The 16,206-nt window shown below is 35.4% G+C and overlaps 6 protein-coding genes across 13 annotated transcripts; 3 read left to right on the top strand and 3 right to left on the bottom strand.

Moving 5' to 3' along the window:
* Nucleotides 1-115: 115 nt before the first annotated feature.
* LOC124305282 (uncharacterized) lies at nucleotides 116-4,069 on the bottom strand. 2 transcript variants are annotated; one of them, XM_046764528.1, is made up of 5 exons: nucleotides 3,930-4,069; nucleotides 3,352-3,433; nucleotides 3,019-3,231; nucleotides 2,806-2,891; nucleotides 116-164 (listed from the first exon to the last, which is right to left on the bottom strand). In XM_046764528.1, exons 1-5 carry the CDS (start codon nucleotides 3,930-3,932, stop codon nucleotides 126-128), a joined length of 423 nt encoding a protein of 140 aa, XP_046620484.1. In that variant the 5' UTR covers nucleotides 3,933-4,069; the 3' UTR covers nucleotides 116-125. The 2 variants fall into 2 exon arrangements, with proteins under 2 accessions (XP_046620484.1, XP_046620483.1); XM_046764527.1 differs by lacking the exon at nucleotides 116-164 and adding an exon at nucleotides 178-246.
* On the top strand, nucleotides 164-2,209 carry LOC124305281 (uncharacterized). Its single transcript, XM_046764526.1, has 5 exons — nucleotides 164-584; nucleotides 803-924; nucleotides 1,042-1,163; nucleotides 1,314-1,390; nucleotides 1,595-2,209. Exons 1-5 carry the CDS (start codon nucleotides 458-460, stop codon nucleotides 1,714-1,716), a joined length of 570 nt encoding a protein of 189 aa, XP_046620482.1. The 5' UTR covers nucleotides 164-457; the 3' UTR covers nucleotides 1,717-2,209.
* Nucleotides 4,070-4,702: 633 nt separating the features above from the next.
* On the top strand, nucleotides 4,703-7,821 carry LOC124305275 (uncharacterized). Of its 2 annotated transcripts, XM_046764518.1 has the most exons (5): nucleotides 4,703-4,774; nucleotides 5,501-5,673; nucleotides 5,825-6,133; nucleotides 6,457-6,666; nucleotides 6,870-7,821. In XM_046764518.1, exons 2-5 carry the CDS (start codon nucleotides 5,533-5,535, stop codon nucleotides 7,320-7,322), a joined length of 1,113 nt encoding a protein of 370 aa, XP_046620474.1. In that variant the 5' UTR covers nucleotides 4,703-4,774; nucleotides 5,501-5,532; the 3' UTR covers nucleotides 7,323-7,821. The 2 variants fall into 2 exon arrangements, with proteins under 2 accessions (XP_046620474.1, XP_046620473.1); XM_046764517.1 differs by lacking the exon at nucleotides 4,703-4,774 and having other exon boundaries at nucleotides 4,823-5,673.
* LOC124305274 (disease resistance protein Pik-1-like) lies at nucleotides 7,503-11,627 on the bottom strand. Of its 5 annotated transcripts, none has more exons than XM_046764511.1 (7): nucleotides 11,564-11,627; nucleotides 9,472-9,837; nucleotides 9,186-9,372; nucleotides 8,754-8,906; nucleotides 8,462-8,668; nucleotides 8,053-8,301; nucleotides 7,503-7,982 (listed from the first exon to the last, which is right to left on the bottom strand). In XM_046764511.1, the coding sequence occupies exons 1-7, from the start codon at nucleotides 11,610-11,612 to the stop codon at nucleotides 7,916-7,918; spliced, it is 1,278 nt and encodes a 425-aa protein (XP_046620467.1). In that variant the 5' UTR covers nucleotides 11,613-11,627; the 3' UTR covers nucleotides 7,503-7,915. The 5 variants fall into 5 exon arrangements, with proteins under 5 accessions (XP_046620467.1, XP_046620470.1, XP_046620468.1 ...); XM_046764514.1 differs by lacking the exon at nucleotides 11,564-11,627 and adding an exon at nucleotides 11,380-11,447; XM_046764512.1 differs by lacking the exon at nucleotides 11,564-11,627 and adding an exon at nucleotides 10,865-10,965.
* Nucleotides 10,978-13,726, top strand: LOC124305280 (corrinoid adenosyltransferase-like). 2 transcript variants are annotated; one of them, XM_046764525.1, is made up of 4 exons: nucleotides 10,978-11,221; nucleotides 11,672-11,842; nucleotides 12,171-12,387; nucleotides 12,460-13,726. In XM_046764525.1, exons 1-4 carry the CDS (start codon nucleotides 11,145-11,147, stop codon nucleotides 12,688-12,690), a joined length of 696 nt encoding a protein of 231 aa, XP_046620481.1. In that variant the 5' UTR covers nucleotides 10,978-11,144; the 3' UTR covers nucleotides 12,691-13,726. The 2 variants fall into 2 exon arrangements, with proteins under 2 accessions (XP_046620481.1, XP_046620480.1); XM_046764524.1 differs by having other exon boundaries at nucleotides 10,982-11,221; nucleotides 11,669-11,842.
* LOC124305279 (ribosome maturation protein SBDS) lies at nucleotides 13,366-15,848 on the bottom strand. Its single transcript, XM_046764522.1, has 2 exons — nucleotides 15,511-15,848; nucleotides 13,366-14,468 (listed from the first exon to the last, which is right to left on the bottom strand). The coding sequence occupies exons 1-2, from the start codon at nucleotides 15,639-15,641 to the stop codon at nucleotides 13,841-13,843; spliced, it is 759 nt and encodes a 252-aa protein (XP_046620478.1). The 5' UTR covers nucleotides 15,642-15,848; the 3' UTR covers nucleotides 13,366-13,840.
* Between the last annotated feature and the right edge of the window lie 358 nt (nucleotides 15,849-16,206).

The following is a 16,206-nucleotide window of genomic DNA, read 5'->3' as shown; positions in this document are numbered from 1 at the left end:
TATTTCGTTTGTTTACAGAGTGAAGAACGGCGACCTTGACGTTGCATGGAATAAAGCCAATTCTGACAGATAATTTGTAGCTTCTACCAAGATCCGTGAGATGGCATGAAAGTAGATTGAAATCGTTATATTCCAGTGGAGTCCAAACCATACATATTGCATAGCTATGGAAGAAACTTCAGTTTAAAAATATTATGACTGATCAACGGCCCTCCAAGTGGTGTTTTTGCAATTACTGTGTTTATTCTGTAATTTGATCAATCCAAATGTTATGAAGAGTTAATGAAAGTCGAGAAAATTACCGATTCGTCATGCTTGTTTATAAATGAGTTGATCTGTCTTGCGGGTGTATACCTATCACAGTAATACTATTCCAGACACTCCAAAATTTAAGGACGACTCAATTCTGAGAGAAACAAATTTATTCTTGAGTCTTTGGTTACGAACATCAAGAAATATGAATGATATTATAAAACATAAAAAAAATCATCCTTGTCCCAGCAGCACGGCGATATGCAAGATGATCACCCAGCATATGTCAGCTACTGATTTTTTCGTTCCGGAAAATAATGTGCGTTTGACTGGTTAGTATTTGAACAGTAAGAAACGTATTGTTGCAATTTGAACCTTGTGGAATCCTTTGTAAGGATTTTTTAATCTGAGAGTGGTGGCTGTCTGTATAAATATTCCCAACTTCCGCATCAATTAATGAACTGTGGTATTCCACACCGATTTTCTGTTTATATTTGTTGAAATGATGAAAATTAGACTACCGTGGCTGACTTTATTATTTTGTTTATAGAGGATCAGCGCAGAATTGACGATCTGTATCTTCAGCTTTCTGAAGCAAAAGACAAACTTAATATCAACAAGGAAGCTCTCGAAGAAAAAACAACCAAGTTAAATATAGAGAATCAGAAACTTGTGAGTACAAACTTGAGTACATTCAAAGACTGTAATGGTGTTGAACAAATTTACCCATCACTATCATTGACCTAGCGATTATCACACAAAGTTTGAGTATATACTATTTTTTTTTAGAAAGAATTAGAAATTGAGAGGAATAAAATAATTAAAAATAATTACAACCTTGAACGAAAATGCAATGAAATGAGGGTAATCAAACCTAGCACGAAGGATCGGTGCATCCTGGACCTTGGACAGTAAGTATACGGATTTATAAATCAGTGTAAACTTTTCAAATATTCCTTCTTATTTTATAATTGATTGTTGTTATTGAAAATATATATGATATGACACTTGATTCATATTTAAAAAACACGTTCTTCTACAGTAGGTTTATTCTGTTCCAGAAAAAAATTCAACCTATACAAAAAATTTACGAGGATTCGATGGGACTACGGTGCACTCGACCAAACAAGAAAGGGGCGTATCCTTTGTTTATGACAAAAAAATATTGGTAGGTATTTTATAGATGATTTGTCGGAGAACTAAGAGCTGGGAAAAAGTTCGGTGGCAGTAGAAAGTATATGTTAGATTAGTAATGCTTTTGTGGGTCACATCAGACAAAAATTTTGGTTTCCCGATATGTATAGATTTGTAGTTTATTTTCCTTACATTCAGCCAACATCAGTTGTTACAGACGGCAAAAGCTACATTCACACATTCTCTTTCCACAACGATATTGGGAGTAATGAGCTGAGCGACCTTCTATGGAAAGAAATACAACTTTCAGTGGAAAAAAAAGTCCTCTGATAACGATGAAGAAAAAGAAAATAATGCAGTGAATAAGTAAGTTCAGGAATTAATCTAAAATTACTGAATTAACCTTTGGATGTGTGTGTCACAGACAATATCACAGTAAGTGATAGTATGAAATTGAATTCATAAACATGATTTTTGTACAGATTATCCTCGTAAAAGGTTGTTTAGGTAAATCACTTTTCAATTCACTTGAATAGAAAACAATCTGATATCCAAAAAGACATTAAATAACTTACATTATTTTGATTGTATGTCAGGAAATAGTTCAGTATGTAGTTTATTAAGACATTACTATAAAATGTAAAACAATAAGACAAACAATATATTACATAAGTACGATAACAGGTGGGTAAAATTAAAGGAATTAAATCGATAATTAATATCTTGGAGCTATAGTTCACTTGTAAGGTTTCTTAGATCTGGTTATATTACTTTATATACTATGTAAACGAAAATAATAAACTGTTGTGCGATTAAAAACCAACCAAGCACAGTATAGTAATAATAAAAACTATGTAATCATCATCACACATAAATAATTAGCAAGGTGGAGCACAAGATGCCAATTTGTCACGGCGGGCTTTTGGACAAAGCTAAATATTCATAGTGAAAGCGAGATTAATTTTTCTATATTTATAGAAAGTTAGGTACAATTTCCAAATGTAATTTAGACCCACTAGCAATAATACAGAGGGATTAGAGCCGCAAGATCAATGATATGATATGTAAATAAGAAGGGATATTTAAAAGTATTTTTAGGGGTACTATTTTACTCAAAAGTAACTCCTCAATATGGGTAAAATCTTATGCTCGAATAAAGTAGATGGGAAACTATTTTCAAATACCTAATTCGAGCTGAATAAAACTTCTGAAGTAGTGTTCAGTCCTTAAAAAATGATTTATTAACTTTTGATTCAAGGTCCGTCGCAACAATCGATCTCTGTAAATTTCGCTTTTTCTGCTCTGTCCAAATAATATCTTATTGACATCATGTAGAAACTATAAAAGCTACAAACCACAAAATTGTCAAACTTTTTTAAACACACTACACACTTGAAGGCAGATGTAATAAGCTAGTACCAGGCATGTTCCGAGCATCAGTATTGACGTTATTATAGACAGCAGCACTCCACATAAGAGAATAGTTCCGAATGCCAATATTGTCCCTGTGAGTAAAATATAATTTAATAAAACGTAGCTAATCACTTGGAGCGAAAGGACTAGAAATATTCGTAAATAGGTCAATGAAATGATTGTATTACAAGTCAACAAGGTAAATTTATCCGCGCTTACCTTCAATAAGTATAAATCCTGTAAATGTACAGATAATGGTTGTTATTGCGAAAAGAGTAAACAGGAGTACTGGAAGACCGACTGCAAAGGTCACAGCGATTATAGCTGCTAATAAGGAAGGTTTCGATCTCAGATATTTCGCTGCTGCATCAACGTTCTCATAAGCATTATAATCTTGCATACATTTCGTGAATCTCATCCTGATTTCTGTACCTGTTTCATGAAAGAGTATTTAGTGTCCATTTTAATTCAACATGTCTAGATCTAGAATTATAAATATTGGGGAAAAATACACATTTTTAGTTGAATGTGAATTAAAATTTACCTACTTACAATATCTGTGAACCATTCTGAAGGTTTGATCCTTCTTCGAATGGTCTTTGGGTTCGACAATCTGTTCAATCTTCGGCTGATCCTAGAATACAATGACAATACTATTGAAGTCTAATGAATTTCAACCTGACCCACACAATGAAGTTGAAGTTCATAATGTTAATACTAAATATGAACATAAATTCATGGGCATCTTTTTAATAAGTCAATTATACCACTGGTAAAATGATGTTCATGATTTTTTATGTTGTCAATCCATGTACCTCCAAAGGTTGAAGTAGACAACTTTTTTCTACGCATTTGTTACATTAACGTTATCGCAAGCTTGACTAGATAACATAGTTTAACCAAACACAAACAACGGATAGTTTAACCAAACACAGTTCTGTCAAGTGTTATTCAGAACTTTGTGTTTATGGATAAATTATAATATTCATGCGTGATCCGATGATCTAGGATTCTTCAGTAATATCCTATCATTCTTGTGCTTCAGAAAAACAATTACTATTTACGTTGAAATTTTGAAAATCATAAAACAGATGAGACGGCAGTTACGAAATTACGAATTTCAAACTTACCATGATATATATCGTTGTAAGACAGAGATTCGCGTACTACTCACTACACGCTTGTCATTAAACTATATCTCAATGGAATTACGATTATCTGTATAAACTTCCCACTATCACTTTATAAACATCGAAAAACCCGATACAAAATATATAAAAAGGTCTAATGAATGAAGCGATAAATTGTGGTTGTCATCCTTGCCCGCCGCAGCCCTCTTTTGGCCACAATATGCGCAAGACTTGGAGTAAAGTCATCGAGCTTATACGCATCATAGATCATACATACATGGAGAAAGCTGGTATACCTTTTCGTGTAAGTGGAAAACTGCATAGAGACAGAAGTAGTAACACTTCATCCTTTCTCTGTTTTGCGGACTCAGATTAGCCGACTCAAGCTCGTACTACAAGTCCCCGGCGCCTGGCTCTTAGGCTTTGTTGTACTCAGGCTTTAGAGCGTATCCGACCTTATAGCGTTGCTGTTGAAGTTTCATTCTGTTACTGAATCATACCGTTAAAAGGTTGCATTTCTTCGTGCAAGTAATTTATAAAAAATTTTTGGCTTATTGTAGAAACATAGGTACATTGCGTTTCACTGTTTTATGTGTCCATCAGACTTTTCGGCGAAAATACCCGTTCCACATCATACATTAGATTATTCCATTTCAAAATATGCTAAACATTGATATTATTATCTGTTTGTGATTATATCAGCGCAATGCTAGGGGCACTCAATTACGATACGCACGGTCCTGCCGTAAAGAGAAAGAGCATGTAGTGTTACTATGTTCTTCTCTCTCACTGGCTCAGAGACACTTTTTCAGTGCGATGCTTCCCTCCACGGCTGTATGCCCTAGGTATGTACACAAAGGATATCATGGTATAGTAGGTATCTCAGTATGTACGAGTCCTATGGTTGAAACAGTGGCGCCACTTCTTAACACTACTTTACGCTGGTTTAATTAATTGTAAGAAGAACCGGAACATGAACAAACGAAGGACAGAGCTTCCTGGGCCATTTCTGGCCACAATGTCATAACGCTCCTTGATAAGTTTGATAATAACCATGCTCTCCTTCATTTTCTAATCAGCAATCCCCTTGTCACCTTGGCGCTCTTTCCATACCTAGAAATAACACCGTTCATGTGACTGCATGTGACTCAACATCGGTTAATTTTCGGACAATGGTTACGATCAGCTGATGAACTGTCAAATTTAAAGAGAACTGAAAGTTTCGGGGGAGCAAGCTTATTCAAGCCGACTTATAAACAGTTTTGATTCGAGTGTACAAATATGCGTAAATTAATTTCAGCCCGCGTTCATTGATGGACAATAATATGTTCTCGAAAGTAATGCAATTATGAAAATCGACCTTGCATAATAAATGTTTCTTCAGTGAGGTTATACGTTTTCGGATCCCAAGGATTGATTAGATTTACAAAAAATAAATACTGATAAATGTGATATCATTGAGTAGATTTTACGCGTCATAAGTGTTAAGAGAGTGGATAACGAGAAAGATGAGCTTGTGATAATCTTACCGTAAGATTACAAACAGTCGATAACCATGGCGAGACCAACAGTTTCAGCACAATGTGATTCTGTCGCATCCTACATGGATGGTGTTCATGTGAAAATTGCAGAGGCCTATAAGCCGCCTCGAAAAATTGCCTTGCCAGTGGCTTACAATAATAAATTACCAGACGTGTCGAATTATGTATATGACTTCAGTTTAGAACGAGTGGTCATCGAAAAGGTAAGCACCAGTGTAATAATACTCAAAAGCAAAAAGAAATTAATATAAAACTTTGGCGATATAGAAACCGATTATGTCAATTGTTTAAAAATTTAGCATCAAGTTAGTAGTATGATGATCTCTGGCTTAATTAAACATTCAATAATTCAAGATGACAGAGTGGCGTAAGGCCAGACACACCATGGCTCTTGCACGTCGCACCCGTCTCGATGAAAAAAAGAAAAATGAGGAAGCACCTTCTCCACCTCTCCCTGAAACGGTAACGCAATCATCGGTTAAGGTAGCCCCTGCTCCCGAAACAACAATACTCACTCCGCAACCTCTATCTCCATCAGCCAATGATCTGCAATATATAAACATGTCAAACGGACTGGATCTTGCAGACTTTGACAACGATACTAGCAGTCCGTTTGACAACATGGAATTAAAGACAATAAATGACATGGAGGAACTCGCCCAGGTCAGTGTAAAAGAACCTTTTAGTCTTTAGTTTCTTCTATGATTGTTTAATTGCTTATAATAATAAAACGTAATTCAACATTTTCTCATACAGCTTGATGATGTATTTGATAATTCAACATGGATATCCATAATCCCAAAGTTAAATTATTTATTAGAAAATTGATATTCACTTTGCATAACACAAATAAATATTTTTCCGACTCGTCATAAATCACAATGTCTGTCGGATTTTGTTTGCAAAGAAAAATATCTTGTGTGCTGCACTAATTGGCTCTGGAGGTCACTTGATTACTTATCAATATTATTTTACTACTGCTTTAGGTTTTGCAGCCAACATCTCAATGGGTTCCCCCTACCAAGCTGGAGAATATACTCACTGAACTGACTATTGATCAAAATGAAAGAAAACAAGAACATACGAACATCGAAGCTGATGAAAATACTGAAAACAACAAACATGCCTCAAATCAACCTAGTGTTCCTACTATAGTGCAAGAACTTCAGAGGGAATTGGCACGGCCAATCATGGAGGTAATTGAGTTCAATCTGTTCATATTTTTAATTCTTTTTTCAATATGTTAATAGGCAGTCAAATATGTACTATCTAAATGCAAATGTTAAGAGTAAGCTGGAATGACAACCGGCATAAACTTTCTTTTTTCAATAGATATTGTAACTTGAATGAATTGACCATTTTGATTAGTATTCAAAATTGATTTTTGTACCTCCTTTAGAATTGGAAGCCTTGGCCAGAGCTTGAGAGCCCCAGCTGTGAGGCAGATGTGACTTCCCCAAAGTTTACTAATTCCTCCCCGTCAACTCATTCTACATTATCCAATCCATTATCAGACCTCACCGAGGATGATCAGAAACTAGCTAAACACCTCAGTGATATGGGATTTCCTTTGTCAAGAGCAGCGCGAGCAATTCGTGACTTAGGTGGTCGGGACAATAAGAAAGTAGTCGAGTACCTTTTGGCTGTTCAATCTTTGGAAGAGTTGGGAATGCTCGGCGATGATGCTGAGAAGGTATTAGTATTAACGGATTACGATCCAGAGAAAGCAAAGCTTTACTATCAAAATTTGCAGACATTAAGAGACTTAGGATTCCCAGAAGAACAAGTGTCTTCTGCGTTGTTAAAGTGTAACATCGACAGGGATCGAGCTCTCGATTTATTGATTGCTTAGCTTTGCTGGATCAATAATTATAACTTCATTGAAATAAGACTTGCCTTCGAAACTGACTGAGATAAGATTAATGTATATATTCCAACCAGTCTGTCAGGCATGAATTTCAATTTCACTGCTTTGGCTGGCATTTAATTCTACGCAGCTATAACTAGGTAGTACCTATTTTTCTGGAGGAAATTTTTCAAGTCTCCATTTGAGATGGTTAATATTACTAGTTAATGCGTAATAGTACAATTGCCTCAGTCGTGATACATTTAATTAGTATGATGTAGGCTAAAACTACGCTAACTTACGTTAACTGTGATTTATCAATCTGAGGAATCGTCAATTTTAATTGGCTTCCTTAGTTTAATCAGCAGTCAAAGAATTGGTATACTCTACCCATGTAAACCAAAATGCTACCAGTATTTTCGCAATAGTTTTTAGGCCTAAATTGTAACCTTAATCCATTTGCATCTCCAAAACTCTTGTATATAATAAATTGCTTGAAATGAGATTCATGATCTCTACTATTTTCACAGTTATCTGTTAATTAATCAACACAGTCAATTCAAACAGCCTATCATTTTGTAAAAATATTTATATTTATTTCATACAATACACCATGGCCGATTCGTGGCGAGCACATCAGTTAATTCAGTAAACTCCCTGAGACATCTAGAAGATCAGAAAAAAAATTCATGTACAGTTATTACATTTACAATTGCGAGATATAATTTTTACATACTTTTTACTGCAGAAAACTGACAATTGTAGAAAATTGGTCCATGTATTAGAATTAACAATGATCCAAGCTTCGGTAAAAATTGGCTGCTGACAATTGTTGCTCAGGCAGATACTTGCTGGCCCATTATTCAATAAATTTTGCATGTATCCTATAACTTCGGAACTTTTGCTTTTGCTTTGGAGATTCTGTTTGATTCGATTCACTATTACATCTTGTGTGGAATGATTAACTTCCAAGGTGTGTTTAAACCTAGAGACGTGAAATGAGTAGTGGTCAATTCAATTATTTATCCATCTTTGCCTTAAAATATCGTATACTTTGCTTCTAATCTGTGAACTTTTAAAATGTTCAAAGTAAACTTGCTACTAGAACGATGTACTTTGTCACAAGATTATCATGGCATAAACACCTCGTGCAGTAAATTTGTCGTAGTGCTAGTTCCCACAGTGACGGAACGTAGTTTTCTGTTATATCATGAACAGTTACGAGTTGTCGAGGTAGTTTTATGATGCTGGTCTTCTGGACAGCCTCATCAGGCATCTCTACCTTGAGATGTATGTTTAGTTTAAATTCTTTACCGCAATTGTCTTCGTCACGTACAGGCCCAATAGAACATCTGTATAATGCAATCAAAGTTTGAAAAATAGTCGCATTTACCATCTGTCAATGGTATCTGTAATGGTAACGTCTTCAGAATCTACCTATAAGCTGGAATATCTCTGGCATCTCGAAAGTACTGAATGCGACGGCTCAACTGATAACTGACTGGCACAGAAAGGTAATTTATAATTGGGTTACAATCGAACTGTATGTATGGGGCAGACAGAAATCCATTCAGCGGTAAGTACTGCAACCTGCGCAAGGTGAAACACTTCTGTAGACACCTCAGTCTTGTATAACTTAATGAAGTGGATGTAATGATTATTCCAAAACAAATTGGGCATTAATGTAGATGGCAAGAAATGCTTATAAGCAATTAGATAATGATTTTCCATACACTGTAGTTGATAATTTATGAAACAGAAATAAGAAAGAAGTCGGCTCCGAATCAACATACATACTAGGAAATTATGAAAATCATATATGGTCTTTTCTACCTATGATGACTTTGTATAAAGATAATTATACGCTACCTGTTGGAACAAACAGATATTGTAGAAAGGCGTGCAGCGAACGTCAGTCTGTTTGGTAACTCAGTAAGGCCATTGCGATCCGCAATTAATTCTTCTAAACAAGGAAGAGAACCTAGCCATTCTGGTAATGCTATCAACTGGTTCCCACACACAGACAATGTCTCAAGATTTTTCAGTTGGCTTATTTCTAGTGGACATTGGAATAGTGTATTGTACACAGTAATTGTTCATTCATTTGGTGTGGTGATTAAAAAAAAAAGGAATGTTTAGTTGTATAAAGACTCACCGTATGGGAGAATTCTCAGCAAGTTTTTATTCAGTATTAAAGTTTGCAAGTTTTCAAGCCTTCCTATTTGACGAGGTAAAGATTTCAGTTTGTTGTGCCCCAAGTCCAAGGTGTTAAGTTGAGTCATTTCTCCGATTTCATCTGGTAACGATTCTATCTGGTTGCCATGGAGATACAAGTTGGTGATGTTTGACAGTTCACCAATCCAACAGGGCAGACTGCAGAGCCGATTCCATTTTAAATAGATCTCTTGGATATGTGTTCCATAATTTTTTACAACTTCTGGCAGTTTTGTAAATCCACGATAATTCCAATGCAGGATAAACTTCTCCTCCAATTCTCTGACCATTTGTTTTCTTGTATATTCTGCATTCATTGTAATAACAATATTGATTACTTATTAAAGTTTGAAAATTTTATTTCAAATGAACGTTGATTATACCTCTAGCAAATAGAAATAGACACTGTTAGTTCAAATTCTGAACATAGCTAACTCGACCTTCAGGGTTGACTCAAAATAACTTTTCTACCGGTAGGTCAGTAGTATCAATTTAGTATCTCAGATGCTCTAGTTCTTTTCTCATGAGATCATCATTTATTTATTTATTGATGTAATTTACATATTATCTGTATAAATTGGACTTGGTCTGTATTGCCTTGTTTTACAATTTTCACAAAAACTGAGACACTTACATTTGAATAAAACTTCACAATTTCTGTATAGACTTACAACTGATAACAATGTTGTTCCAAAATGAATGAACTTGATGTACAAAGAGATATATCCGCATGCAATCAATCGTTTATTGTCAAGATGAATGGGTCAATCACATTCTTGAAAATCCGGATTGAAAAGCAATGGAAACAAGTCCGTTTTTACATTGAATTTACGTCGCATTAATTAGTTTTTTTTTGGAATCCCTCAACATCAGATTCACTAAACCGTTTTGCTGTATGACGATTTTGTAAGTGCTTTATCGTATTTATGGCAAATTACGGGTAAATTGACGGATAGATTTTTCGATCACTGTAGAATTCAATCCATGAGAGACTTTACTGATATCATTACGTTAGCCTCAAGTCGGCACGTATAAAATTTGTTTTCGTTGTTATAAACAATCTGAAAACTCTCTCTCTATTGCGTTTTGAATGGTTCAGTGCGAAAATTTGAAAAAATAATTCATGTGAGTTTAGAAGAATGTTGAAGCTTTTGAAGCTTTTTAGTAAAGAGACATCTGAACTAGTGAAACTTTCGAACTTTGCATTTCATATATTCAAAATCGAAGGACGTTTAACAATTTAATTAATTACTTTCTAATTCCGAAACAAATGAATATCTGTCAGAAAGAATTATTCTTATTTCGAAATGGTTCATTCCCCTGTCATTACGCACCTTAAAATACCAAATTATGTTTTACCCTTTTAGAACAAACTGGAGCGCGCTTGCGACAAGATATTTGATTACGTAATCTAAGTGTTTTTTTTATGGGAGTTCAAAAACACAGTTGAGAACCCCTGCTGTCTAGTTATGAAGCAGCCATCTTTAAAAAGACTTTGGAAAAGTCAAAATTGCGATCAGGTGTTACTGAGAGTATGAAAATACGCCGCCGGCATTTATCGACGTGTTGAGCAGTCAATATACCGGTACAAGGAACTTGAAAAAAATTTACGAAATGGATGCTATAAGAATCGCATTGCGAAGATCAAACATTATATACAAGGCAACTGTCCAGGCATCTTCTAGAAATTGGTAAGCTTAATCAGGAGTCATAACCTCAAATTAATTGCAACATTAATTTTGAACTCATGACTGAAAGGTCGAGACAGGTTCTGGTCTCGTCTTATAATACTGAGATATTGAAGTATCCGCACGAAAATTGCCGAACTATCTAATTCAAAATCAGTCACCTTTTTTCTGTCAAATTAACTTTTCTCCTATCGACTGAAACGTGTTAGGTTAGGTCGACAGTAGTGTTTCTTAACGTAGAAGCAAACATTAGCAATGTTTAAAATTGTTTGGTGTTTGAATATGGCAAAATAGCTTGATTGTGGTACATCGATGACAATGGGTTAGCGTTGTGCTTGTACTTACCGTATATGCATATTCGTCTTGTGCTTTTACACAACGCTTGTCCGAACATCAAGATGTGTTACTTTGATTTCGTTACCATGTTATCGCGAGTTTGTGATTATATAGCAGCAGAAGTCGCAGCCAGAACACCAGAGTTATGTCGAGTGTATCCCAGGAAGCGCTATTCTCAAGAGATAGTAACACTGGTCATGGTTTCATTGATACAAATGACACAAAGCCTAAGGATGACCAAATATTCAATGCACTTGGGGCGACTGATGAACTTTCTTCATACATTGGGTTCGTATGTTGATGAATGTTAATCTTTATCAACAAATCTTCCCTTTGCATTCACATTTGGATTTGAATATGAGATCACTTTATTTTCAAGCATACTAATCTGTCCAAGAATTGAAGAATTCTTTTGCACTTGTTTGCAAGTAGTTAAAACCTTTTATAGTAATCGTAATGTTATCAAGTCCAATTTTCAGTGTATACGATAAAAAGACATTCGGACAAGGTAGTTCGCAGAAAATAAGATGACGATATTTTTAAATCTAATGAAACTAGTCATATAGTTTCCGATAACTGAACAGATTGTTGAATTGTCGTTTTTTGTCTGTTTAAGACTTGCAAGAGAGTTTGCATGCGACAGTAACGTTCAGCATCCTTATGTAGACAAATTAAAGAGAGTACAAATGATTTTGTTTGATCTGAATCATGCAATATCACGGTCAAGTCCTGGTAGAACAAAGCCATTTGACGCTAAGCATACCAAAGATCTTGAGGAATGGATTGTCGAGTATGCGACTCAATTGCCCCCAGCAGAAGATTATATAATACCGGTAAGGAACACAAACCTGTCTCTTGGTTATTGAAGCATGGAAGGTTGCTTTAAATTTTCATTTTCATTTCAGGGTGGTGGCAAAGCATGCGCTTCGTTACATGTAGCAAGAACAATCTGCAAGCGGGCAGAGAGGAGCGTGGCACTGTTGGTTAGGGACGGTGCTTTAGATGGCGAAGCTCAGGTTTACCTTAACAGATTGTCAGATTTTCTCTTGACCATATCACGTATAGCGGCAAAGTGTGATGAACGCACTGAAAACATTTATATACCACGCGCCGAAGTCAGCGAAGAGAAGCAATAGTGTATTTGTGACTTTTTCAACATGTTCCCACACACGTGATTTTAATTTAATGAAATCTTGAATTAGAATTTTCTCCTACGATCCTTTCGTCATTTGCCATTATTATTTGACCACAGTATTTATACACAGAAGCATTTACGTTAATATCGTACACTATGACTAGGAAAATATTATGAAAATTCTGAGATTGTACTGATGATTTAAGTGTCGGGTATGGGAACAGGTTCAGTAGCCAGACTGTTGAACTATGAAAAATATCAATCTCCGATTAGTCGTTGTTAACATGACACAGTAATGTTGAACTAGAATTAATATACACGCACGAAGATAGTTCTAAGAGTATTCAGAATTGTATAAATTGTTTGATGCATTTCATTCGTGCCAAGATTATTTCAAATTTTTAAACGCAGCTCAACAGTAACCATCAAGTAACAGTTAATGTATCTGATGCTAAATATGATTTCACTACGATATGTAGGATTTACAGATGTTTTATAAATCATTGTTATTAATGTTGATAATATATCAGCACAGTCGTTGCTGTAATAATTAGATAACGTATTGAAAAATAAACTTGTAAATAGTATGTACCGATTATAATCTCGTTAAGTTATTCATTTTGAATTCGTGACACTGTCTGTTTGGTTATTTTATTCGATTTACAAGCACAATAGATTGGAAAAAAGTAATTTTATTCAGTACAAGGTGATACTACATAAATAATCGAGTTACTGGGAGTAAGTAGTTCACACTATTAATCGTTAAACAGTTACAAATATGTATTACAAACAATATATGGTAACATTGACCAACGAGCAGAAATTTGCGAATATATATTTCAAATATCTTAACAAAACGAAATACTTTTCTCTGTCATAAGTCGCACGATGTTTTCAACTATTTTGTAAACAAATTCTGCATCGCTGTGTGAGAATATCATGCTGTGATTTGTATTTACAGGACCGTTTGACAAATTATCAGTAGCTGCCTTCCAACCAGAGTAGTAAATGTTGACTCATCTCATCTTATTTCTTTATTCAAATGCAAAAGATCACGGTAGCTATTTGTTTACAATGCATTTTTAGTGGATCAGTGCGTTACATGTTTGTTAATATTTGTAGGAACGTTCCAGATTACACTTCGCAACCATTCATTCCAGGATTTCATCTCCCTCAGTGATTTCCTTTAAGTTAATCAGTTCCAGTATACCTGTTCCTTTTGTTTCTGATCTTACCATTTCATCTATTTCTCTGTATTGACCTGGGTCGATTAGGCAAACTAAGTTCAAACTGCCTCCCTCCCAACTTTCATTTTCAATCTTAGTTGCTTGTTTGGAAATCTTCTCTCTCAGTTTGCGAGCTTCTTTACCTGATATCAGAACTCTCAAACGCATTTGTGCTCTTTCCAAGGGCATGACAGCCTTCAATTGCGGAATGACATCCAAAGCCTGCTGTTTGGCGTTGCGATTAGGTTTTACAGAAAAATGAACATCTTTCATAGCTTTTTCAATCATCGATATTGGATACGGGCGCTTAGTTTCTGGGTTGACACATTTATCGGATACTGTTGTTGCTATATCCTTGAACATTGAATCCAGAGCCGATTGTCTTTCCTTGTCAGAAACCTGTAGCTCTCCCTTAGTAAGGATTTCCTTGCATATTTCTGTCTGGTCATCCTTACCAAACGCTTTCAAGAGATCTTCCCTCTTTGACACCTGACCTTTGGAAACGTTTGTAAACACGGTATGTGTCTGCAATACTTCATCTATGTCCTTCTCTCTGTGATAAATGTTCTCAATTTAATATAATTAATATTATCAAAGATATAATTGGTTTTCAATTTGAATTGTACAATTTAATACAGTGCAAAATCAAGCTGAAGGTACACGGAGAGAAAAAACTAGAGCTTGATGCAAAGTATTCGTGGAATTCACACGCGGACTATTTGCCGTTCGAACACCACATGTGTCTCTTGCTCCATTGCCTAGAACTTTGAGGGCTTAATGTGTGACACAACTTCTTTCCGTAAATGCACCAACGCATATGCAAAGATCTCAGGAATCAGTTCGACTCATAGCAATGCCGCCTTGTGCTGAAACAATGAAGTTGTTCAAAGGATATTTGCAAGTGAACCCACAGATTTTTTTCATGAGGCTCTTTGCGATTGGGTTTTAAGCCACACCTCCCATGCCACAACTGAAAGGTAATCGCAAGGAACCTTATGGAAAAATTTCACAGGTTCTCTTGAAAATATTCCTTGGCCAATTTCACGATTAGAGTGCATGTCAGCACATGCTATATTAGCCCAAATGACTCTAGGGACTATTTCATATGCAGTGAGCTTATCCGTGGTGTAGTTTTTTTTGCAATGAACGGAAACAACACAGAAAAATATTCCAAGAGAAAAGCCCACTATTGAGGTGTGACAACGTTCACGCCTTAAGCTCTAATTTTTTTCTCTTTGCGTAGTAGCAACGAAGAACTGGAGGTGACCATAAAAAGATTAAGAAGCGTACCAAAATAGAATAATTTAATCAATGCACAGCTAGCATAAACCAGTATTCTAATGTGACCAGTGATAATGTATGCATGTAGAATTGTAAACAGGTTGATAAATGTACAATTTTGCCTCTCAAAAGTATAAATATATATATATATATATTGACGAGTACCACAATTAATCAAGTCAGAATCGAGGCTCATCCGAGTCAACAAATGAAATACTACAGCTAGGTTATGTCGTGCGAACTTGCAATAACACTCAATCGGTGTGCAACAAAATTGCGTAATATGGCTACAGTCGACAAATTGTAAAACTCACAGATTTGTTCTCCAGGATACAACCTTGTTCCTGTAACAGGCGATCTCGAACCTCTTTCCTGCTTTTTTCATACGCACTACTGCGACGTTCGTTAACCTGATCTGGTTAGTTGGTGTGAAAATTAACGACATTTTTGCAAAGTCCGGTAACAATTTACTGCCGTCGAAGTTAAAAATTATTCTTTATCTCACGATGACAATTTTCATCAGCTTATCTCCGTACTTCAAGGCACTTAATTACTTGTAAAATGATCAAAATATAAACTGGACGTAGGTCTAGTTGACAAGGGCGCACCACAGCATCCACAATGTTACTTGAACGACTTGAACGTTTTTACAAGTTCAACTGCCGCAGATTTATCAGTGGCGCCAACTCTATATTCTTAAAACATCGCGTGGGAAATTGACGTATTTCATCTCTCATGCAAATCGACGCACTAACTTCAAAAATCCGGAAAATTATGTAAATGCGTAAATATGTGTAGACTGATAAGATTTTTATAGAATGAAATTGTTCTCGGAAATTTAGTAATCAAAAACATTGATCATAAAGCCTGCGAATTCAGAAATTTTCAAATTTTATGGAAAAATTTACTTTCGTAACGTTTTCTATACCGTCTGTAAAATATCGAAAACACATTCATCAGTAAATTATGTATCGGTTACTGGTATTTTAGGATGATCAAAAAAGCTGATT

This window comes from Neodiprion virginianus, chromosome 5, assembly GCF_021901495.1.
Source record: "Neodiprion virginianus isolate iyNeoVirg1 chromosome 5, iyNeoVirg1.1, whole genome shotgun sequence".
Classification (NCBI taxonomy): Eukaryota; Metazoa; Arthropoda; class Insecta; order Hymenoptera; family Diprionidae; genus Neodiprion; species Neodiprion virginianus.
The sequence above is the reverse complement of the archived record's forward strand: the minus strand, read 5'-3'. Positions and strand labels throughout refer to the sequence as shown.